We start from the raw sequence: 25,798 nt of genomic DNA on the forward strand, positions 1-25,798 counted from the left end.
CGCAGCTCGTGTGACCAAACCAACACACACAAGGGGGACCGACTTTCTCATAACATGTGTGGCCTCCGAAGTTGCTCCATATAGCTCACACCATCAGTTTTTAAGGGGGGAAGTTAGAAGAAAAGTGTACTATGATTGCCGGCTATCATGGAGAAAGTCAGTAAGGAAGCCAAGACCAACCCGGCAGCGACTGCAAGCATTTTATCTAAGATATTTTTTTGGTAAGTTGACAAGCGGGCTCTTAACCCGGTTGACGCTAGCTTTCCTGTGTCAATCGTATCAAACAAACTAAGGTACGGTTGACAATACTTCATTTTAATACCATGTATTTCTCATTTGATTTCATAACTATAGTGAAAATAACCTATTAACACTTCTAGGTAAGTTTAATAACCCGATAAAATTACCAGGTCAATTAAAGGTGACTGGGTTTTTAAGCACGACTTCACCTTCATTTAGGTGTAATAAGTTGTTTCACTCTGATAAAAGCTTTTACTGTAAGTCAGGAAGAGCCACTTACATCCAGACCGGTGTGTGTGCCAGGCTAACATTAGTTCCTGTTGGAATAAGTCTAATGGAAAAGTTGGACTTTGTATGTATGACACATCGCTGACCATAACTCCGGACGCGCCGGTGCTCCAGTCTGGCTGCTGCCCATCAGATCAGATCTTGAAGTACTGATTTGCTACGCTTTTCACCGTGAAAGTCGCACGAAAACGTGGATTTTTGTGCGTGTTTGTACGTTTCCTGCAAAATGTATCTGTGTTTTGTCGTTGCTAGCATTCCTCACACCACAACATAGAGCTGCATTAAATCATGAATTGATGCGCTGTGAATGTGTGTCTTCTCGTGCTAATCTTCCTCATGTGATTATTTGTCCTTCAGGTGGCTCAATCCTTTGTTCCGCACTGGATATAAACGCAGGCTGGAGGAAGATGACATGTATGAAGTGCTCGCAGAGGACAAATCTGAGAGACTGGGACAGGAGCTGCAGAGGTAGAGTCAGTTGTTGTTATGGATATCCGAGTTGTGACGTCTTATTGGTGGAAGAAATGTATTCTTTATGTCATTCATAATAAGTGTTCTTGTGTTTGTTGCTGTACAATATAACATAGCTGAATTGTTTAGGTTGCTAACCAAGCTTCACTTTTTGTCAAGGTAGTCAAAGTTTTGTCTTCTTTTTTGTTTTTTCTTAAGTTAAGCGTGATTATTTACACCCAAATAAAACTTTGTTGTAATGCCATAGAGTTTTGTTAGTGGTTAGTAGGCACATTATGGGACAAAATTGTTACAGACACCTGGGATTACGTAAGTGTCATTGTTGTGCTGCTTCTAATACTACTTATTTATGGGATAAGAAATAAAACATTTAAACCCTGTAATATTATTGTAACATTTCAGTCAACACCATTCTTGGTGCTTTCGTGGTCAGTTAAAAAACAGCTTAACCTTCTGAATAAATGTACATGTACCACTGTTTATAAGGATTGTATCACACCTAGCAATGCGGGATGAATTGTACGGGATGAATTGTACCAAAGTTCCAATTCATACAAAGTGAACAATTATTAAGTAAAAAGTTATGCTAGCATACCTATATCATCCCTGTGGTTAACAAACTCTATGAAACCACTCCCCATTTGTTTTCCTCTTGTCATCGTCCTTTAATCAAATCGCTATTCTCTCCTCATATCCTGGTAATTAACCACACCATTTTCCTGTCAGTATTTTCCACAGCTATACGCCTGATTTTAGACAAACTAGTCCCACTAGCCACAAGCACCAGAAGGTTTTTAGCCGACTCTGTGCTGCACAATAACTCCATACATTGTCTGCATTTAATGTGTGCATATAGCTGATAAAAATTTTAACAAATCGTTTGTGACAGATGTTCTTGACCAACATCAGTTTCAGTTAAAGTTGCAGTGGGCAGCCTTTTTTTACATTTATAAAAACAAAAAAAAATGCTTCACCATCTTAATGTGGAGAAGTGTGATTGAAGCCTCCTGTACCACAGACTTTTTGAAAAGCACTGGCACCAGTGCAGAGATATTCACTTCTTAAAAGCATTCTGAATGAGGCTCACTCTACTGACCAATCAGAGAAGAAGATCAATATCTGCTTTCTTAGTAGGAGTTGTAGCTTCTTATTTGTTCTAATTTCACAACTTTTACCTGAAGGGCTGTGCAGTGTAAGAAAAGGAAAGCAAATCTATTTTCAAAACAGGGAGCAAAAGAAATGGGCAGAGTCTAAAGTTAGCAGTACCTTAAGGTGCACACTGTAACTTTAATTTAAAAATGACCAATTATCATAATTAGATCACCTTGAAAAAAATGGTTTTTGTTGGGCTTCACAGGCTATAACTAAAAATACATCTTTTTAGTTTAGTTTTTAGTGTCAGGCATATTCTGCCATTCCTGAGTCTTTCTAGTGCAAAGTTAGTTGTTAGTTAGTCTGTTAGTCCAAGCAGAAAATAGATTTATTTCTTGAAGAACATTTTATTTTAAGAAGGAATGATTAAATGTGTGGCAGAAAACCTTATTTGGAGAGACTCTTGATGAGTGGCGTGTCGGCTACACAAACTCTATGTAGATGCTTGGCTCATTGGTTCTTTAAGAACCCTGTGGATGTTTAAACTGCAAAACATAAAAATATATAACTGTTTAAAAAATGTAAAAGTTCAAAGGTCATGTAATTTTAAACATTTGTTGTAGGTAAAATGTGTTTTTTTTTCTGTACTAGATGACTGAAAAGCAGTTAGTCAAGTTAATGAGAATCTATACATGACCGCTAACAGGGACAAACATTGATGTTAATGTCAGATTCCAAAATACAAATGTCCACACCAGTAATAATCCATTCCAGATTGACTCATGATCTAAACTGACACTACAAAAACAGGGATTGGCTGTACCCTGCAAATTTACAAAAGTGGGCTTTTTGACCCATTATTAGCTGTAGAAATTAGGATTTTTCAGGTTCTAGTCGCTAAACTTTACACACACTTATTGGTTACTGTTTCATGGTTGGTGCAGGTTATTGACAAACTGACAAAAATAACTGACTGACAAAAATAAGTAATGTGATTGTGTTTGGTATAAATCGTTACATTTGCAGTGAAATCTGAATTTATCAGTGGCTGAAGAAGTATGAAATCCTGTCCTTAACACATCCTGTTTTGTTATTCATAAGAAAGTATTTGTTTGTGTTTCTCCTCTTTTTGGAACAAGCTGAGACAAACTCGATCCGTTGAATGTAATGTAATATAAAAAAGGTTGGAAATGTTTTACAAGTGTACAAAGTCTTATTGGATCTCTGCCAGTTATAGTATCATTACTTTTATGAATGGATTGTGCAGATAAACTTTGTTTTATAGGCCTGATATATTAATCCAAATTAATATGCAGTTGAAAATATTCCTAACAAATCCATTATTTAGGGGTGAAGTGGTGGTTCATTGGTTCATTAATATAAATGAATATGTATAGTATAATAAGTTGGAATTGTGTGTCTTAGACGATATAGGGAATAAGGAAACCACTGGGTGATAGACTAACATCACCTTACCTTTCCAGGGTTCTAAAATAATCTATGCACATTTTAGTTTGTGAAATAGCTTCAGCTTTGTGTTTTAAAGTTGTTGAGTTTTACATCAGTAACATGTGGGATAATAAAGATACTACCCTTCCTGGAGTTATTATTATTAGCCATTATTAAGCAATGCTATTGGCTGTGGATAACATCATTGCACGGTGAAACATCTATTTGATCAGACAGATTACCCAACTTATGATTCCCTGGCAGTTGTATCACAGGTATTGTCAGTGAAAGGGAATTATTGCTTTGCTTTGGCAATTATTTCTGACTCACAGATGAGTCCTGGATAGAAAAATCTACTTCTTACACAGAAACCTACTGTACATGAAGTAACTTGGCATCTGTACATGACAGGTACTGGGATCAAGATGTTCAGAATGCAGCAAAAGAGATGCGAGCACCAAGACTCACCAAAGTCATCATCAAGTGCTACTGGAAACCATATGCAGTACTGGGATTCTTCACCCTTGTTGAAGTCAGTGTTAAGTTAATGCTGTATGTATGCTGTAAATTATGAGTATAACTTCAGACACTTGAACTGTATTTACTTTATCTGTTACTCACTCACTTAATATCAGGAGGTCATCAAAGTTGTCCAGCCGGTTGTCTTGGGGAAGATGATTCAGTACTTTGAGAATTACGACCCAGATAACAAAACTGCCTTGTATGAAACCCTCGGCTATGCAGCCGCCTTGTCTATCCTCACCATTGGCCTGGCGCTGCTCCATCACCTCTACTTCTATCATGTTCAGAGAGCGGGCATGAAAATCCGAGTGGCCATGTGTCATATGATTTACAAGAAGGTCAGTAGGAAGGCAAATTATTATGGGGTGCTGCTCCACTCTTATGTCAAGGGTACCAACAGTAATTCCTGCATTCTTACACTTGGTCCAGTCTGCCAAGTTGCGTCATGTAATCCTTTAAGATCTGAATCTGGGAGAAAGGGCACAAAAGCAGAGTAAAAGTGAGAATTTTAATTGGGTTATTCAACCCAAAAGACTTTATATTTCAGAACTTTATCCACACCTACTCATGTACAAGCTTACATAAAATGTATTTAGCATTGGTCAAACAGAAAGTGTTTCTTATATGTAATGTGTTTTTTTTGTTTTTTTTTCCACTCATGTTCCTGAGCTGATGAGTTCTGTTCTTTTATAGGCTCTGAATCTCAGCAGTTCAGCCATGGGAAAGACCACCACAGGCCAGATTGTAAACCTCCTTTCTAATGATGTCAACAAGTTTGATGATGTACGTAAAGTGCTCCAATCCTATTGTACTGAAGTGTAAGGTGTGGATTTTTTTCCCAGGTTAAGATTATGTCACTCTGGATAAACCAATCTTATATATTGGAACACCTGGATGAATGACAATCTACATAGACTATTAACTGGGTCATCTGGATCATGCAACATCCCACAGGAAGAAAGGGTGTGTAGTCGGGTGTAAACTGCAGGAATGCATTTAAGCAAATTTAGCAAGTCACCACTCATGCTGTGTTGAGGTTTTTGGCATGATCGTACTGTAGTTGACAGGTATATTGGTTTAGTGGGTGAGATGTATTTTTATGTCTGTGGTTAGATCAACTCAGATCAGCAGTCTCTCCTCACTGTATCCCTTTGGAACAACAGAAAAATAATCTGGCAGCACTTTCCTAGCGTGAGTTTCATGCTTGTTAATGCTCTGAGCTTCTGTGTTACCAACCCCAGTCTTTTCTCATTGTGTTGAGTTTCGTTTTAATTAGTGGGTCACAGCCTGCTGTGAACGCTCAAGTTTCTTCAGTGTTTTGACACTGGGCTGTTAATTACACTACGCTGCTTTGGATTGAGATGTTTTTTTAAATTCCATCTTGACTGCCCAACGGTGAATAATACTAGTAGTAGAGACGTGTCTTTCAAGTCATTAATCACTGAATGAATGAGGGGTATTCTCCTATTTGTAATGAGATTTATTTGTTACACAGTCTTATGTTGCTGATCATATTACACATGTTTCATGACAAATTCTTTTGACCAGGTGACTATCTTCCTGCACTTCTTGTGGGTGGGGCCCCTCCAGGCAGCAGCGGTTGTGGGGCTCCTCTGGGTGGAGATTGGACCATCATGCTTGGCAGGCATGGTGGTCCTCATGTTCTTAATGCCCATGCAAACCATGTTTGGCAGGCTGTTTTCTAAGTTTAGGTAATGTATGCACCCACTAGTGTATGACTCCACAAATTTATTTATAAAGCTGTCCCTCTGAGTTAGTGTTGCTGCTAGATGTGTTCCAGTCCTTTGTTTTTTTTTTGTGCCCTGATAGCAGTGTAATTCCTATATTATAGGTGTCCACCAATCCTGATCCAATACTTTTATTCAGCCATTTCATTCTGCTGTAAAAGTTGTATCTGACACATTGAAAGGTTATAGTAAAACGATGAAAATGAAATCAAATTTTCAAAGGTTTGTATCCATCTTGATAAACCCTTTAGGTAATGAGCTTATGAAACCTTATAGTAATATGAAACTGTAGTCAAAGTTTTGATGCCAGCATTTAACAATATTTTAGCATTTTTCTACCAAACTAATACTTTATGTACTTCTTGTACTTTTCTTTACAGGAGTAAGACAGCAGTTCTGACTGACAGCAGAATTCGCACAATGAATGAGGTGGTGTCTGGAATGAGAATCATCAAGATGTATGCCTGGGAGAAACCATTTGCTGCTCTGGTCACTGAGGTCAGAAGGTAAGATCAATTTATCAAGTGTTCTTTAATAAAGCATCTGTGGTTGTCATTGTTGCAGAATGAATTCGACATTTGTTCGTGTTCACTTTCAGTGGATAATCACTAGTGAGACACAGAGCATAACAGATTTGGCTCATCCACTTTGTAAACACTGATTTATAGACTGATAGCCACCTGCCCTGGGAGATTTCCAACTTAGTAATTGTAGGTTGTAGGTACTGAAAAATGTAATTTAAATCAGATCACTGTAACTCTGTAAGAATTGTGTTTTTGGCCTTCCCATCTGGTTAGACTATTAAGGGCTGAAATGGATTTGTTACTGTTTATTGTTTCTTACTTTATCATTGTTATTTCCTGGTTCAGATCCTGTGTTTTTAAAATCCAGTTTTTGGCAGTGTTTCGTCAATGAAAAGTAATGTCTTTACTTGATACATAGGGCAATCATTTAGGGATATGGACAAGCAGCATATGTCTGGTGAGAGTGGAAACCCAACCCAGTTAGCAATGTGCTGGTCAGGTTTTTGAGCACCCAGTGCTCTCAATTGGAGAGCACTTTATTGTGTTGTTAAAAATCACTTATCTGATTAGTATTGACAGCTACTGCCGTTTAAGATAAAACATAACAAAGGCCAAAAAAGTTGGTACCAAGTGACAAGTCAAGAGAGATAATATTTGCATGTAGCACCAATTTTAGTCCGAACTGGTTACAAAGAGTAAAATGTGTCTATTATGGTTGATGGGTCGACATGTGTACAAGGCGTACGCAAGTTTAATAGCTTATTTATACAAATACTCTTATTAGTGTTGAGTATAAACAGATTTTTTTATTTGGTTACTTATTGAGTTGATATTTGTGGAGCTGTTCTGTTGTGATTTCAGTTGATATCGCAGAGTTTTCAGTTATGAATATTTGATGCTGACTACGGATGGGACCAAATTTGACCAGGTCTTACTGACACATCATTAAAAAACTAGACAGTATGAGATATGTGTGACTCGAATACTCATATCATAAGTCTTTAGATCTTGTCACTTCTAGTGTTTCTCCAATACATTTTTAAAACAACCTTCTCTATGACAATTATTAGCCAGTAACTTTACTTAATCTGAGAGAGACCAGGTAAATATGCTTGTTACCTGGACTTGACTGACCCCAGTTCCCTAATTTTTGAGTTTTCTTTGCAAATGCCACAGCCTACATACACATTGAAGGGCTGATGCTTGTCATCCATGTTTGTGGTGGATATCAAGCCTTTTTTTGATTTACAGTTTTTTGAATTACAGTTTATGTAGGTGCTGTTCATGGCACTGACATGCACCAAATAATGTTGGCTTCACACTAAACACCTATGACTGAATCTTTTCCTTGGAAAACAAGTTGATATAGACCATGCAATATTTTGTGCTCTCTTAGGATTTGTGATCAGTTATTGACAGATTCCTATGTTGCCCTAATCATTTGTGCATTGTGCATCTAGTAATGTGCATAAACATAAAAGAAGCATCCTGAGCTGGCCTTATTTGTGTGTAGCTAACACACTTGAAATCAGACAGGAAATCCTTTTTAACCAAAGGCCTCATAACTCTCATTTGTCTCTCTTAAATGCTGCTGACCTGGCTCAGTAGTTTATGCAGGGATTAAAGCAAAGTCTTTATTAGTATCCTTTGAATTTTCAAAGACATTTGTAGGTTTGTTGGCAAATTCAATTATGGATTCTTGCCATGGCATTTCCTCATAATAAATAGTAGTTAAACATGCCTTCATGTATGACCCTTCCCAAAGATGGAGCCGTGCTTTATGTCAGATAATGTGATTGTTGAAACCTTGTGGTTTTAGGAAGGAGATCTCAAAGGTCATGAAGAGCTCCTATCTACGGGGTCTCAACATGGCCTCCTTTTTCTGTGCCAGCAAGATCATTGTGTTCATCACCTTCACCCTCTATGTCCTTCTGGGAAACACCATCACAGCCAGCCGTGTGTTTGTCACAGTATCGCTGTACAGCGCTGTGCGGCTCACAGTCACACTCTTCTTTCCCAGCGCAATCGAGAAACTGTTTGAGAGCCGTGTCAGCATCCGCAGGATTCAGGTACCATAGTCACAGCCTTCCAATCTAGTTTAATGTCAAAATTTTTAACAGAGGGTCTCATGAAAGAAAGTTTTCTATTTATTGCCATGTTCACTCAAGTGCTTAACTGGACGACATTAATCAGTTCATTAATGGTAAAATGCTTAATTCAGACTGAATGTATTACTTTTTATTAAATGGTGCTTGTTGATGACATTTGACAACACTTACATACAATTGTCATGAAGTATTCTGTTCAACTTAATTTGCGGGATTGTTTCAGTCATAAATGAGAACTAGAGAAGGAAAATATGAATTTGACAGTGCAGGCTTCAAATCAAGTAGCAAAACCTCAACCGCGTTAGTATTTGTATCCGAAGACCCATAACTATTAGAAAATGTTAATAGTTCATAGGGCTTTGGTATTAAACATTTTTATATACCAATACCTTCGATAATGATTCCTAAGAAATATTATTTTCAATACAAATTTCATGAAATCCATTTTCAACTGAAAGGAGTTTTCTTCTTCTTAAAGGATTATTCACTGTCGGATTAGCTTGATGTGCCTAAAATACTGACAATTAAAAATGTATAAATTACTACAATAGTAAAACCACATAGTTTTAAGATGTTTTAGCGTGTTCCATGATTAATAAACAAGCTTGTTAACACATAGTGATATCAGGTGGATAGGGGACCAAGGGAAGAGCTGAAATTGTCACTTTGCTGCTGTTTATGTTTGTTAATGTTTATGCAGATACAGAAGGGACAATCAATACAACCTAACTATATTTTTAGATTTGTTTAGTTTTAGTTGCCATTTAATTACATTTAATAACTTTTTTAACCAAAGCATTAAAAACTTTTTTGATTTGTCTATCTGCAGAACTTGCTTTAAGTTCACCGCTTCAGTGAACATTTTAGGATATTGTCTTTCTCAGAAATGGTTCTACAGTCATGCAGTTTAAAGAAAGCCATGTTTCTGCAGAATTTAGCTGCACTTTCCATTAGTCCGTGATGTTGATATTGTGCAGATCAACAACCTGCAGAATCATCATTATACCTGAATATTTGTAGAAACACATTTCTAGACTTTTAATGCCCTCTTATATCAATCTAGTTAGAGCACTCTTTTCCCATTAGCGCCATAACTGGTGACTCTATTGCCCATAAGTCTAAATGTGAGTGTGAAGGGTTGTCTGTCTCTGCGTTGGGCCTGAGCTAGACTGGCGACCTGTTCAGTTTGTAACCTCCCTCTCGCCCATTGACAGCTTGGATAGGCTCCAGCCTGCTTCATGACCCTGAACAGGACATGGTGTTACAGATAAAGCATTACTGGATTTAGGGAGAAAATAGTCAAGTCATTTCTTCTGCCATTGAACTGGGGCATTTTTGTGTAACTTTCAAACTTGGCTCTCACACAGTTTAATGTTTTTATTGGCAAGGAGTTCTTGATGCTGGAAGAGATGACAAGAACCAGCCCTACTCTGACTCAAGAGGAAAAGGAAAAGGAGAAGGAGAAGGATGCCTCCATAGAGGTCCAGGACCTGCTCTGCTACTGGGACAAGGTTGGATACCTTATTTCTAGAATCTGATTTGTTAACATTAACTAAAACCTAAATATGCCAAATGTAACTTTTCATTAATAGAAAATCAAGCAGATTTACTAATAATAACCACATGCTAGTTTTAAATTAAATCAATTAGATAAGTATTTGAGTCTCCACTGTGACAGGATACAAATTAAGATATATTTTTATGAACCTCATTCAGAGAACACAAATACACCAAACTGACCTTGTGTGTGAGAACTGGTTGAGTTAAAGATGCTACATGTGTCCTACCATGTTAACTGTACATTTCTTTACTAATTCAAAAAAAGTATGCAATGTGTGTGTAAACTGAAGAGTGGAATATTCGGAAGTAAAAAAATAAAAATGAGTGTTAAAATTGTAAAAGTTGTAAAATTTTATCCCCTGCAGAGCCTTGATGCTCCATCTCTTCAGAATGTTTCATTCACTCTGGGCTCAAGTCAGTTGCTGGCAGTAATTGGACCAGTGGGAGCTGGAAAGGTCAGCTATCTCCTCATTTTATCACTGCATTCAAAGAACTATGAGAACAGTGATTAACAGGTGACACTTGATTATGCAAAGTAGTTCACAGAGTTTGTGGACATTTGTTTTTTCTTCGTATCTGTATGTCTATCCAGTCCTCCCTGCTGAGCTCCATTCTAGGAGAACTGCCTAATGAAAAGGGGGTTCTGAAGGTCAAAGGTCAGCTGACATATGCTGCCCAGCAGCCCTGGGTGTATCCAGGAACTATCCGCAGTAACATACTTTTTGGAAAAGAGCTCAACCCACAGAAGTATGAGAGAGTCATTAGAGCCTGTGCTCTAAAGAGGGTAAGGGAGTTTCATTATTAATTTAGATTACATGAATTCATTTAAAAAACACTTTTGACGTGTTAGAAAGGTGCATGTTTTATGATTACTTGATAATCATAAGAAATACATCAAAGTAAATAAATGTGTTCAGAGGACTGAAGCAGAGCTCTTGATGTAATTACAAGGTATTTATCAACAATATCAGATTAAGAGCCTGTACACTTACAGAGAGACAGCACAGACAGTTGGCAGATATTGTTTTAGCAATTAGTATTTAATTTAGCTTAGGGCTGCACCTAACAGTTTTTTCAATTTTTTTTTTCGATTAATCGATTAATTTATATATTATATCTGTTTTATTTTTTAATTAATATAACAATCACTTTACTAGAAAATTTTTATTAAATAATATTCTCTTTAAACAAATATGACAAAGTATGCACTGCAGGGCATTATTCCCCAAACAAAAAATACGACGGTGTTAGATGGTAATCTGTTTTTAAGACTAATATAAAGTCTCTCCACAGTATAATTAAAGCAGATTCCATTCAAGTTAATAGAATATGGGGCAATCTACATTTAGCAATTCAAGAGCGAAATAATGTGCAGAGCTCGAAAACAATCATGTTGTTGGAGCTCTACTCAAGATACTCCAACACTTTAGATGAACAGGGTTGAGTTGTTTTTTTTTTTTTGTTTTTTTTTTTCGCGCTCGCTCATCAGTGGAATCCATGCTCTCAGTAGACACAGCCATCTTCATACCTACATTGGCACATTACGTAAATCGACGTATTTACGTAATCGATTGCGTCGGGGTATCGCCCCACCCCTAATTTAGCTAAAGGCACTAAACAAAGCAAAGCAGCAGTAGAAATACAATAATAATTGTGAAGTACTAACAGTAGTATTTTATACATTAATATGAATGTACTGTACTTTAAACATGCAAAGTATCTAAATTGGAATGGTAATGGACTAACGCTGTGGTCAGTCTTCTGCTGTGTAAGGATATCACTGATCTGTTATGGTTGACACTTAATGTGCAGTCCACAGTGGGATAAGATGGTGATGATTCATCATGATTACCAGGACATGTTGAGGTCACGTGGATTATGTGCATGAATGTGGTGCATGAATAAATTATATTTTAGTGGAGTAGATTGGGGACTTTTGGTTTTTTGATTCCAGATTGAAGCTGACTTGCACAGGTGACTCTCAACATGTCTTGTATGCAGAGTCATAAAAGGCTATTCTGATAAACCATGATATGATAGGAATTGTAGCTTCAGATATGGTTGATCATTTTAAAAGCTACACTTTTTCTGATTTTTGGTGATTTCTTCTTAAATAACCTCTTACTCTCTGCTGGCTGGTGGTGGTCCAAAAGCTCTGAAAACAACCCGATGAGCTGCTGCTCATTCATTCCTCCGTCAGCAACACTGAATGGCAGCATGCCACACAAAAGGATTCCAAGTATGAAGCGGGCTTTCTCATGCTTGGTTAGCATTGTTTTCAAAAGGTGCTACTTGTACCTGGAAGTACCTTGTACCTTGTACCTTATATCTGAAAATAAATAAAATGCATTCATGTTCTAAAGTCTTGTTCAGACATAGCTTTTTTTTTTTTGCAGAACTGCTCTGAACTAGTTTGTACCACAAAGCAGAACATCATTTAAAATGTGACTTATCTGTGTTCCCTAAACCACATGTCTTTTTATTTGCAGTTACAATATGTGCCTATCAGCTATAATTTAACAACAGCAATATGCTGACTCACTTAGTGGGTTCCGTTACTTGCAACTCTATAATGATTTACAGAGTAATTTTCTTGCTCAAGTGGTTTTAAGTGAATCATTTAAGAGGTTTCTGCTACAACAACCCGTATTCCTGGTCACATACTCTATACCTCTATACACTCAAGTTTTCTGAGTTTTCATAACAAACAGTGAAAAGGAATAAAAAAGATGAGATAATGGGGAAAAATGAAATAGTTTTTAAAATAGGGGTAAAAATGTCTGAGTATACTCATAAAAGAAACAATATGTGTTTCTGGTGGAGAAATATTCTCAAATACTCCCATGACCTAAAAAAAAAAAAAAAAAAAAAAAAAAAACGCACATGTTTTAATGGGGGTGGTTTGTGCATTCTTTCTCTGTACATGTTCAGACAACCACATCACCAGAGGAGCAGCTCTCCCACTTTTCCTTCTTAACTGTGCAAGGCAGTTACAGTTACAGTTTAAGTGATAAACATGAACTTTCTAAATTTCTAAATTTAACAACTGTGCAGATAGCAATGTAATGCGTAATAATGGATTAGTATTGTATTGTACTGTGCATTTTTTGAATATATCACATGTTTCAGGGAAATGATGCCTCTATTTTAATAGGAGTATTACATTAAAGTATATTGTTCTGTGCCTTTGTGCAGGATTTGGAGCTGCTCCCAGATGGAGATCGGACACTGATTGGGGACAGAGGGGCCACACTCAGCGGGGGTCAGAAAGCTCGTGTTAATTTGGCAAGGTATGAGCACAGTGTGCATCAGACATGTCCTTGATTTAAAAGATTATGTAAATACTACTGGTTGTATAAAGCAGTGACCAAAGAACAGATCCCATTTATTTGAGCTTAGCCCCTCCTCAGCTGTTGTTAGCAAAACTGCTGAAGTTACAGCTTTGCTGTTACACATTTTTTCTCACTACATTTCTTATAGTGTGGTAATTGTCTTGACCTGTATTGTATTTATCCCCATTTTGACCACTCTTATTAACAGCTTGGTCTTTTGAGGATGTCTAACTTAGCTCAATTCATAGCCTGATTACCACACATCTATATGTGACCAGTAGAGGATATCTCTACCACAACTTTCAGAGAAATTAGAAATTTTTTAACTTCCATTGTGAAGTAGTTTAAATTAGTTGGACTACTGAAGTCTCAGATGAAAATTGGAGTGTTTTTTCCATGGAACAAGGGCCTGTACATGTTACTTCACAATCCAGAAAGCAGAAAGCTATTGTCACATACATATATGAACTTCAGTTTTGTGTTAAGACCAGCTTGAATCAATCCTTTAAAGCAACCTGGAACAAGTTTTTGTGTGGAAAAGATAGGTTTCTTATCATAAATACCAGTGAGATAATTTCACCAAAAAAAGACATACTAGAAGAGCATAGACACAGAGGAGGAAGAAAAAATACTATCAAAACTAATTCTTAAATGGATAGCCGAGGGTTAAAAACCATCCGTTTGATACTGAAATTTGATTAATAAAGCATCAAATTTGCATTTCAGATGCAGGTAAACAGATGAAAGAAACTTGGTACATTGTGTCAAAGCTTCTTGCTATTAGTGAATTCTTACAATGGTGTGTGTGTGTGTGTGTGTGTGTGTGTTCAGGGCTGTGTATCAAGATGCAGATATCTACCTCCTGGATGATCCTTTAAGTGCAGTGGATGCTGAGGTTGGCAGACACCTCTTTGAGCAGTGAGTGCTTGTCTCCATACATCTACAGCAAGTTAAAACCTCACACATTGTTAAACTACAACACATGGGCAGGACAAAGTTCCCATAAAGAGAGAGACAGAAACGTACCTGTACAGTTGGTGTACATGATGTATCCGTCTTTGTTTTCGTTTATAGAGTTTATACTGAGAGATTAATCTTAGCAGTGCTCCCTTACCTTCTTAGTGTTGTTGTAGCAGCAAAATGCTTAAAATAGAACTAAAAAAGATCAAACAAATTGTTACAACTGAGCCAGGAAGAGGTGCAGTGCTGATACTGTCGGGTAGACAATTGAACTGGGCCACACTGTTCCTGTTATGATCTTCCTCTTGGATCATGCAGTTCCAAAGACCATTACATAACGGCTGTAAAAGTGAATTAGAAAGGCACACACAGATACAAAAAAATTGTTTCTCCTATTCCATCTAATTCTAGTTTGAAGGTAAGTTGCTGCTTATTTTGACTAGTGCTTTACAGTGCCACCTTTCTTGTATGTCATTGTTGCAGATGTATCTGCGGCCTACTAAGAAACAAGCCTCGCATCCTGGTCACCCACCAGCTGCAGTACCTGAAGGCAGCAGATCAGATTGTGGTTCTCAAGGAGGTTGGTGGCTGTACAATGTAAAATCATACCTACCCACTTAAAGAGGAGCTCTGCTCTAATGTGGCATGTCCAATTTCTGACATCAGAAATGTTTTACTCTTAGCTCTCTTAGCTTGCGTTGTGTGTGCAAGTTTGAAACTTGCAAATTATGTTGCATCACAATTTTTTTTCACAATCCTAATGTGGGACCTTCAGACGTTTTTCTTTTTATTGGTAATAAATGTTAAAATCTAACAGAGGGTAAGTCACGAGCTTTTACTGGACAACCAACAAGGTCTTATCTGAAACTACAAACAAGACAATTTGTTTCCTTGCGCACAAAGTATCAAATTATGTAACAGACACTGCAGGGGTTTTATTTGTTTATTTCCAAGAGAATGAAAACAATTTAGTTGTCCCTGTGGTTTATAATGTTTTCACCCTGAGGACAATCTAGAATTCAACCACACTGTGCTTATTGTTGTAAATGTTTTTTGTAAAATAGCAGAGTCACCAGTATGTACATAGAATCACCATTACAGCCTGCTCCTGTTTAGTGCTCTATGATCAGAACCAGCAGTGTAGCCAAGTGTGTTCACCATAAACGTGTGTTTTAACTTGTTTATAACTCAGAGTTAGTGTTTAGTTTTAGGCAATGAGTAATAGCAAGTAAATGCAGTTGTGCAAACTGTTCTGTGTGTGTGTGTCAGGGTCACATGGTAGCAAAGGGGACCTACACAGAGCTGCAGCAGTCTGGGGTGGACTTTACTTCCCTGCTGAAAGAGGAAGAGGAGCAGCAACAGCCTCCCCAGGACATCCCAGCCAGGAGCAGAACTCTGTCTCAGAATTCAGTGCTCTCTCAGTCATCCTCTGTGGTCTCAGTCAAAGATGGAGACCAATTACCGGTTAGTGACTCATAACAGTCCAATACAGTATGTGCTGGAGCTTATGTTAACAATATGAAAATGCACCATGATGACCAGCATGCTTTTGTTTAAAATTAAGTTTCATTTTCCCATTTACATTACTTATTTGTGTAGAATGGCTTGGAGTGTTTGGTAATGTTTATCCTTTAAAGTTGAATTTGGTCTGTCTTTATGGATACATTGCAATTCCCTTAAACACATTAATGTCTCCTCACTGGCATCTTAGTCCCTCTCATGGCAAACACAAGAAGAGATGCAGAAAAAGAGATAACAAGTAAATGTTTTGAAAGATATTTTGAATTTGGAGTTTGTTTTAGACCATAGGAAGCGTGTGATTAGTATCTACTGTTTGATGATTGAGCTTATTCCACTCGGGTTAGAAATGAAACCACGCTGTAGGATATATTTGGGTTTTGTAATTGTTCCAGTGTGGTCTGTAATTTTTGTAATCTTCAGACTTTGATCACGATGCCTGTCCATGAGTTAATGCAGCATTGTTCTCACAGGCAGAGCCAGTGCAGATGGTGGCAGAGGAGAGTCGTGCTCAGGGAACCATAGGAGTTGGCCTGTATTTCAAATACCTGAGAGCTGGAGCAAGCATTGTGCTCCTGCTCATTGTCATACTCCTCAACATTCTGGCTCAGGTACGCAAGCCAATCAAGGTGGAACTAGTAAAAGGAGATGTCAAATTTCAAATCCCAGCAATCCCCTTACATGCTTATCTAATCTCCTGTTGAGATTTATAAAGAGTCAAACTAATGAATGACGCATGGTTTATCTTCTAGGTAGCTTACATCATGCAGGACTGGTGGCTGGCTTACTGGTGAGTATGAAAAGAACAAATATTTATCCCTAGGTCACTTGTTTTTCTCCATGCTTCTTTTTTAACACAAACATTTTAACCGATCAGGGCTGATGAGCAAGAGAAGCTGGACACCAACAGCACTATAGTCCAAAATGGACTTAACATCACCAAAGAGTTGGATATAAATTTCTTTCTAGGGATTTATGGAGGTAAACACCAAATATGTCATCATTTACTCTGCTCAACTCATCAGCAGCATTTGTACTTGACTTGAGTTTCAGTAGTGAAAAGAGAATATTGTGCTTTTTTTATTTACAGGTTTGACCGCAGCCACCATCATTTTTGGCTTTTTCCGGAACATCATCCTTTTCAACGTGCTCGTGAGATGCGCACAGTCCCTGCACAACCGCATGTTCAATGCCATACTCAGAACGCCTGTGCGCTTCTTTGACATTAACCCAATTGGTGAGGAAATTATGCTACATTTACCATAAAACATACCAATTGTATTTTGCGTGCATGGTGTAGTTGCTTCCTTTTCTGAATGTTAGTGATGCTTGGGTTGTTTTTGCTTCACTGATGACTTTCTGTAATGATTAAAACATTAACTAACTGTCAGACAGAAAGCTACGAATTTATGGGGACCTATTACTTATGGAGGATTCCCCACAACACTTTAATTGTGGAAGTTGTTCGTATCATTCTTTGATGAAATTTCTTCTGTCTCACCTCAGGGAGAGTCCTAAACAGGTTTTCAAAGGACATTGGCCAGCTAGATTCCAACATGCCGTGGACCTTTGTGGACTTTATTCAGGTGAATCCACATCTTAATCTCCTATTAAGTATACATTATGTTGAAGCCACAAAATTGGCAATTTGACCATATTTAGGCTGAAGAAGTTTGCATAGAGGATCATTAAAAGTCAATCACTGGTGCCACTTCTGGCAGAGGATTCAATTAAAGGTTGTCAGGTTAGCACGAAGGGTAAACATGCTTAGAGAAAGATCAGATGTGGGATTTGCCTAACTGAAATCCAAGCTACATATGCATACTGTATGTAAATATTTAATACTCAAATCTACTTTTTACAGAGATTAACTTGTGGGGACATAAACTATTAATTCCAAAGAAATTAGCTAGTGTCAGCTGAAATGATTTTTAGCATAAATTTTCCATAAGTAATGATGACAGCCATTTCGTAAGTGAGTCTTTTGTCACCCTCACATATACAGCACAAACAGATCACTTAAACAAGGTTCTCAACTTTTTGTCACTGTAAGCTTGTGCTTTGTTTGGGCCCTTAAGGAAAACTATGAATCTAATAAATGGTGACAGTGGTGAGAGAGTCATCCCTTTGCTCACTTTACTCATTAAGTAGGGGCTCGACAAAGTAAGATTAAAAATCCAGCACAAATGCAGCCTGTGAGAACAGAAAACTTCTTGTTCCAAATCATGCCTTTGAACTCAGCTCTGTTCTCCATAAATGTCCTGTAACTTGGAGCCATAATTAATATTTACACATTGGAATGGCAGCAAAATTACTCCAACAGCTTGATAAAGGCAGCATTGTTACATGTTCTGTTTCTGAAAGAGACAAGGGTGCGTGTGTTTGTGTGTGTGCTTTACTGGTTACATCTCTGTAATTTACTTCCTCTCTGTACAGGTGTTCCTGCAGATTCTCGGGGTGATTGCCGTAGCATCTTCAGTGATTCCATGGATCCTCATCCCGGTGGTGCCCCTTCTCCTCTTCTTCCTCTACCTCCGCCGCTACTTCCTGCAGACCTCCAGAGACATCAAACGCCTTGAATCCACCAGTGAGCATAATTCATAAATTCATAAACATTCAGAGTTCATAGATAAATCTATTAAAGAGTTTTATGAAATCAGTGTCCGTGAACCATAAACCCACTCGACACTGTTTGTGTTCTCCACCTTTATTTGACCTGCAGCGCGGAGTCCTGTCTTCTCCCATCTGTCATCATCTCTTCAGGGTCTGTGGACGATCCGAGCCTTCGGAGCCATGGAGAGGTTCCAGAAAGCTTTTGACGCGCATCAGGACCTTCACTCAGGTTCGTACCAGCCTCACCAGCTTTCATATTCCTCCTTGATCAAGACTGTTTATCTGAACCACGTCACTCAATCATCAGTAAGATTTTCTTATCCTGAACAGAGGCTTGGTTCCTGTTCCTGACCACCTCTCGCTGGTTCGCTGTCCGACTCGATGGCATCTGCTCCATCTTTGTTACCATCACCACATTTGGCTGTTTGCTACTCAGAAACCGTAAATAAGAGTATTTAATATTTTTTAAATAAACATCTTTCTATTGCTGTCCACCAGGGTGTTCAAGTCCCTCTACTAAGGCCCAGATAAAGATGAAGGGAGGAGATACAAGAGCCTTGCTAGCTGCTAGTCTATTTAATGTGGGCTTGGAGTGTACACGCCTTCAGGAACATGTGATGTCGACTCACGACAATGAATGTTGTTAATGACTAATAAAAATATTAACACCAATGTCTGGTGCTATAAATCACTGTTGGTCTCTGTTCATACTAGAGCTGGATGCTGGTTCTGTAGGCTTGGCTCTGACCTATTCTGTCACCCTGATGGGGATGTTCCAGTGGGGTGTCAGGCAAAGCGCAGAGGTGGAGAACATGGTAAGATTTTTATTATTTCATTTAGAACATGTATAAAAAAATGTTATGATTTATTTGCTGGTCTATATAACATATTTCGCTATAGTTCGATATTTATATATTTATTTTTTTCTGCCACTGTTGACCTTTGATGATTTGCATATTATTATTTTTTTCAGTCACTAATTAAAATGAATGATAAAAAGATAGACACCTTACAAAAAGACTTTACTAGGCAAATTCTTTGGAAGGACTTGACTATTATGTATTTTATCGAGCATTGTGCATGTGCGAAGCAGTTTCCAAAGCAGTTAAAAAATATATATATTCAAACAATTCAGAAAAATGTCATACAACTCAAGTCAAAATGCCTTATTAACTAAACATTTTAATCTTCAGTCTGTAAGTAGACCACACGTAGTCAACAGTGCATTTCTGCTGTCTGCAGATGACCTCGGTGGAGAGAGTGGTGGAGTACACTGAACTGGAGAGCGAAGCACCCTGGGAAACACAGAAGCGTCCTCCTGCCGATTGGCCAAGCAAAGGTCTGGTGACTTTTGACCGTGTCAGCTTCTCCTACAGCTCCGATGGGTCACCGGTGCTTCACGACCTGAAAACAATGTTCAGACCTAAAGAGAAGGTCAGACATGTTTGTTTTCACAGCAAGAAATTGTTGAACCAGGGCCCTGTTTAGATAAACAATACTGGATTTCTACACCCGGACTAAGGATACGGAGTTATGCTGGTTCTTCAGAATTATCCGAGAAGTGGATCCCATCCGTTAGCCATAGTTAATGTCAACAACGTGACATTAGACAAACTTAGTTTTGACAAAGACTGTTTTAAAGTATAAAACAGTCTTTAATGCATTATTTATTTATTTATTTATTTATTACAATAATTGTGTAATACAACATACTGTCAAACTGTGATATCTCCCGAGACAGTTGTAAGCCTAGCCACTCTAAACCGCCATCATACGATATTAAACTTGCTCCAGTTTTAGTACCTGCCTGGTCAAACATATTTAAATGTAAGAGGTTATCTTTTTTACACTGAGTAAACCTGACAATGAACATGTGGCAGATTTGTGGCTGTGAGCACAATATGACTTCGTGTCGCAAAATTTGATAACCGGCAAACCTAAACTTTTTTTTTTCCTTTCCCATGGACGTCAGGTCGGTATCGTGGGTCGAACGGGTGCTGGAAAAAGCTCCCTGGTGTCAGCTCTGTTCCGCTTGGCAGAGCCTCAGGGGAAGATCTACATCGATGGCGTGTTGACTTCTGAGATTGGCCTCCACGACCTGCGTCAGAAGATGTCCATTATTCCTCAGGTAAGCCTGTGTACAGGTGCTGCATTTGTGTACAGTCTAGGTCTGCACAATATATTGTTTCAGCATCATCCCTGCAACACATGCATGATCAATATCATGTTTTTCTACCTACTGGCACTCAAAGCGCTTTACACTGCTGTCATTCACTCATTCGCACTCACAATCTCACACACACTCACACACCGGTGGGGGAGCTGCTATGCAGCTGGCCAACACTCACCAGGAGCAACTAAGTTGGGGTTCAGTGTCTTGCTTATGGACACCGGACCCGAGGATTGAACCAACAACTTTGAGACTGGTGGATGACCAATACACCTCCTGCACCACAGTCATCCCAGATCAGTGCATTAGTGTCCGAACTCACCTGCTTACGTGTTTGATACACTAAAATTAGTTGCACTAGTGCACTACAGAAGCACTGTTCATTAAACGTGCTCATTCTTTTGGTGAGATTTCAGTTCAACATTTCCATTAACAACTAAAGTGAATGTGATTATCATTAACTGGCACAGCAAACACGAGCGGTAAATGTTTTGTTGACATGCGACTCCAGCTACCAGCTCTCTCTTATCCTGTAGTAGATGTTAGTTCCTAAGGCTTGGGAGTACGGAAGTCGCAATGTCACATCACATGACAGTAAACAGGACAGCTGCAGCAAGTTGCTGCCCCGTACTCTTGTAGCCATATGTGCGAACACCCTGTCACTCAAATGAATGGGGCCTCTCGGCAGCAGAGAATCTTGAAGCTGAGCGTCAAGTCCATTTGTCATCAGAAAATTAATTAGCAGAACATATTGTGGAAATGCTGAAATGAATAGCCAGTGGTGAGAGGCACGAAAGGCAAAGAGCCCTCATGGGTCAGTCGTGCCATATTTCGTCGTGACCACCAGATCTTAGCAACTCAAACTTAACCTACCAGTTGACTAATAAGCTGAGCTGTTTTACCTCATATTTTGAAAGGACCCCGTGCTGTTTACTGGTACCATGAGGAAGAACCTAGATCCTTTTAATCAGCACTCGGATGAGGAACTGTGGAATGCTCTACGAGAGGTCAGTGGAACACGTACACCCAGTTGGTTTTTACGGTTTCTGTGTCAGTTGTATATATTACAGCCATTGTCCTGAATGTTGTGTTTTCAGGTGCAACTAAAGTCTGTGGTGGAGGAGCTGCCCGCTAAGTTGGAGACTGTTCTGGCCGAGTCAGGTTCAAACTTCAGCGTGGGTCAGAGACAGCTGGTTTGTCTAGCCAGAGCCATTCTGAGGAAGAACCGCATCCTCATCATCGACGAGGCCACAGCCAACGTAGACCCGAGGTATTGCTGCCACGGCTCACTTCACTACTATTTACTAGTTCACTTCATTCCAGTTGACGAGAATGAAATATACTCAACTCAAACATTGGTTTATGCAGTTGTGACAAAATAAAGAGTGCACATTTTTCTAATGTGTTGCATTTGCACAGGACAGATGAACTGATCCAGAAAACTATACGGGACAAGTTCAGGGAATGCACTGTGCTCACCATTGCTCATCGTCTCAACACTATCATAGACAGTGACAGAATACTGGTAAGTGTTCTCACAATCAGCTCGGTTTTAATTACATAGGGTTCCTACTCAAGTTTACAACTGCAGGTGAAAAACGCTGCTGTTTTCTAGGTTTCCACAGATAAGACATAAAACACACCTGTATGCAGAGAACTACCACTTTAATAGTTGCACTGAGAAAAATACTAATGGTTGAATACAGAACTGTGTAATCAAAGTACTGTGACGTTACTGTTCTGTTTGTGATGCATTTGAATTTTACCGCATTCTAATAAGATAAATGCGACTGATTATGCACATCATTTTCTAAAACAGTGCAATTAAAAAGCTCTCTAAACTGCGTCCTCCAAATGTATATATAACAACTTTTAAGACTTTTAAGATGAACTCAGCACTCCTCACTACCCCTCCTCAATCCTCCGACCCGATGCACTTTCACAAGCAATAGCACACTGTACATTGGTCACTTGTGTCTTGTCCTTTTGTCTCATCTCACAGCAGCGGTTACATTTTGTATTTTTATTCACCATATTGTCTCTTTTCACCACTGAACCACAGCAACTTCACCTTTTATTAGATCAACTTTGAAGGCTAATGGGTTATATACGGAAGCCAAAATAGTCGTTTGTATTTGGAAAAATTATCTCATTATTATGAGAAAAACAAAGGTGCTGTCTGTGGATAACAACCTTGTTTTCTCGCGATGATAATGACACAAAAAAAACAGCTTCTATGCTCGTTTTCTGCTTCCGTCAATACTGGTAACATCCAGCTTGTCCGTTTCCTCATCGCTGCTGCAGAAAGACAAATTAGCAGTAAGTAATATTGCAAGTTATGCTCTTTGCTGCAAAATGTAACAGTGATGAGTGGTGAGTGGGCATCGCGAACAACCTACATTTTCTGAATATGTTTCAGGGGTCATTTCATAGCATTAATACTACTCAGCAGTACTTAGTACTGTAATTTCTGCCTTCAGGTTCTTGACGCTGGTAGAATCCACGCCTACGATGAGCCTTACACTCTGCTCCAAGATCCAGGTGGGATCTTTCATAAAATGGTGCAGCAGACTGGCAAACAGGAGGCGGCTGCTCTGCTGCAGATGGCTAAACAGGTGACTCTTAGTGTCTTAACCTGCGTACTTTGTTTTAATGTGACACAAAACGGACCCTTGTGAATGTCGTGTTTTCAGGCTTATGAGAGCAGAAGTCGGTGCAGCGTACTGAACGGACACGCGGAAACGCCGGATGGTAACTTGGTCATCTTTGAGACGGCTCTGTGAGGCTCCAACTCGTTACTGTGCCGGAAAACTTCGCGACGTAGCTGTGCTCACGCGAAGGGCCTCGTGCTGGCGAGGAGACCGAGGACGGATGGGATCTGCAGAGGGGCTCCGGTCTTATATGGCTGAGACAACTATACGCACATTATGTTGTTTTCTTCAAGCCGAGATGGCTTGAAAAATCCGTGCTGTAAAAATTGTTCACTGCGTATTTATTTTCAGTGCCTCATATTTATCAAATGTAAAAGTGCTGCTCAGTTTACTGAGGCCGAGCTGATATTAGCTTTAAAATGCCAAACACGTCTTAAGAACAAACTGCCTTCTTTTAGGTTTACGGCAGTTTGTGCGTCTGTACTAGAGTCATACTTGACTCTGTCCAAAGTTGCCTTTCTGTTTTGTAAAGCATGTAACGTTGCACGTGATTAATGATTAATGAGGACCAAATCAAACCGACACCTGTTCGTGGATGATCTCCGTAAAAAAAAAAAAAAAAAATCAATTTTGGACATTTATTAATTTACAAGGAGGAGATTTGATGTTTTGTTGTTTACTTTGATTCACTACATTGACTTTAGCGTTTACAAAAAGGAAAGTGGCTTTGTGAACACAGCTGCTACAATGGAGGTGGAATGTGGTGGAATTTCTTTTTTTATTCTAATGAGATGACACTTAATGTTTCTAATGTATCTTGGCTGTTTCACTTGCCAGTTTGTACATGTTATACCACTTGCTGTACAAATATAAAAACGTATTTTGGATTAATTATCTCTTTTATCTTTTTACATTAAAATAAGTCTTATGTATTAAGATTTGTTAATGTTCAGAAAAATAAAAGGGTATCATTCCGTTACTGGTCTCGGTTCTTTGCAAACTGATTTGGTCAGTGGGCATCAATGCCACTATCTTGTTTCTCTCCTCAAACACTGTGCTGTCTTGTTTCAGTGACCAAAGGCCTCAGGTTTACTTACGTTACTAGTCTTATCTAACAGATGCGCAGTTTTTTTGTTTTTCCCCTGTTCTTCAGCTTTCGGGATTGTCGTGGCGCCTTCTGGCGGAAGAAAAAACAGCTAAATTGAATTATACTACTACAACTATTACTACTACTACTAATAATAATGAAATAATAATAGTAAAGCTCTCTGGCACCAGAGGAAAACAGGAAAACGCATCACCAGGATTAATCAGAATGTGAAATAAGAATGTGTTCATGTCACAGTGGATTCTATTAGTTAATCATCCCTTGACGTAATAGGAATTGTTGTATACCAACACCACCCCAGCACAAAACAACTGATAGTGTCAAAAGAAATGTAAAATAACTTTTGACAAGAAACACTATTTCCAGGTAACTGCCTCATGAACTTGCTTGATTGATGTGAACAGACCTGTCATCAAGACAAACAGTGGCTACTAATCTAACATAAAAAAAAACGATTTTCACTTTGAAACATTTTATTTTATTATGTGTTATTATACATCATAGCTTGGCTTGAGATTTGAGTATTAATGCAGCCGTTTGACTGCTAATGGACCTCTAAATCATTACCACAGAGCAAAAGACAGAGAAACAACAGTGTGTTAAACATCTTTGACTTAAACGTGTGTTAAACATAATAAAACTCCCACTAGAGTCATATCCTCTACATGTTCCTAAAACTTCCAACTGACTGGAAAAATTTCTACAGCATTCAGCAGACTGATGCTCAATACTTCCACAGAGAGTCCACGTGATAGGGTGCGTTATTAAACTTATCATCCAGCTGTGAATTAGTTCTTTAGCCATTGAGCAGCACACCAACACGTACACTTATCTATTCTGTGTAACAATAACCTTACCACAGGTCACTGTCAAACACCTGAAAGAACAGCTATTTGTGTAAAGACTTCTCTGCTTGCCTGAGTCATAATTCTCAAAGAACAGGATTATTTTTCTGCAGTGGATAAATCTCTGTAAGTGCCTCCTTTAAGACACAGGGAAGAAATGCAAAACATTTATCCCTATTTTGATTTTACACATAACCTCTGCATATGAACTCTCCTTGCTTCAGTTTAAAGCCATGCAAGTAGGTATCAGCCAGCCATTGCATTGACTTCCCAGAGCACTTAATAAAAATGGCAGTGAGTTGTGGCATCCAAAGTTTCCTTGGTAGCCTTTCTAACTTCAGGTCCCAAAATCTACAAAGAGCATGTGTCAGCAATTTTACCTGCATGGGAAAATAGTAACGGTCCCATCATAACCCTTTAGTAATGCTCCTATTTAAAGATAAAATTTGTAAATTCACGTAGAACAGGACTAAGGAGAGGTTTTTCCTTATAAAGATTTCATCGTTGCCAATTTAATATTTTGAAAGCAATTAATGCAGAATTGAACTGGTAAACAATACACAACATTGTTTCGTGCTCTTAATTACTACACACAGGTG

At 38.6% G+C, this 25,798-nt stretch overlaps 1 protein-coding gene across 2 annotated transcripts; it reads left to right on the forward strand.

Annotated features, from left to right (window-relative positions):
• Positions 1-24,225, forward strand: abcc4 (ATP binding cassette subfamily C member 4 (PEL blood group)). Of its 2 annotated transcripts, XM_067493457.1 has the most exons (31): positions 2-221; positions 886-996; positions 3,952-4,072; positions 4,176-4,400; positions 4,756-4,845; positions 5,611-5,774; positions 6,191-6,316; positions 8,154-8,403; positions 9,831-9,953; positions 10,368-10,457; positions 10,595-10,786; positions 13,198-13,292; positions 14,166-14,252; positions 14,778-14,874; positions 15,564-15,758; positions 16,286-16,423; positions 16,565-16,602; positions 16,690-16,793; positions 16,903-17,049; positions 17,319-17,398; positions 18,249-18,399; positions 18,535-18,654; positions 18,756-18,866; positions 19,140-19,240; positions 19,668-19,859; positions 20,398-20,553; positions 21,513-21,602; positions 21,693-21,865; positions 22,015-22,120; positions 23,076-23,210; positions 23,289-24,225. In XM_067493457.1, the coding sequence occupies exons 1-31, from the start codon at positions 148-150 to the stop codon at positions 23,376-23,378; spliced, it is 3,972 nt and encodes a 1,323-aa protein (XP_067349558.1). In that variant the 5' UTR covers positions 2-147; the 3' UTR covers positions 23,379-24,225. The 2 variants fall into 2 exon arrangements, 1 of the variants encoding a protein (XP_067349558.1); XR_010912225.1 differs by lacking the exon at positions 23,289-24,225 and having other exon boundaries at positions 1-221; positions 22,020-22,120; positions 23,076-23,114.
• The last annotated feature ends 1,573 nt before the right edge of the window (positions 24,226-25,798 follow it).

This window comes from Channa argus, chromosome 23, assembly GCF_033026475.1.
Source record: "Channa argus isolate prfri chromosome 23, Channa argus male v1.0, whole genome shotgun sequence".
Classification (NCBI taxonomy): domain Eukaryota; kingdom Metazoa; phylum Chordata; class Actinopteri; order Anabantiformes; family Channidae; genus Channa; species Channa argus.

Excerpts from the sequence above, each read along its gene's own strand:
- abcc4 (XM_067493457.1), top strand. The coding sequence starts at position 148 with ATGGAGAAAGTCAGTAAGGAAGCCAAGACCAACCCGGCAGCGACTGCA. Across the intron at positions 8,404-9,830 it reads TCAGCATCCGCAGGATTCAG|GAGTTCTTGATGCTGGAAGA; the intron begins GTACCATAGTCA and ends TTTATTGGCAAG. Across the intron at positions 21,603-21,692 it reads TGTGGAATGCTCTACGAGAG|GTGCAACTAAAGTCTGTGGT; the intron begins GTCAGTGGAACA and ends TTGTGTTTTCAG.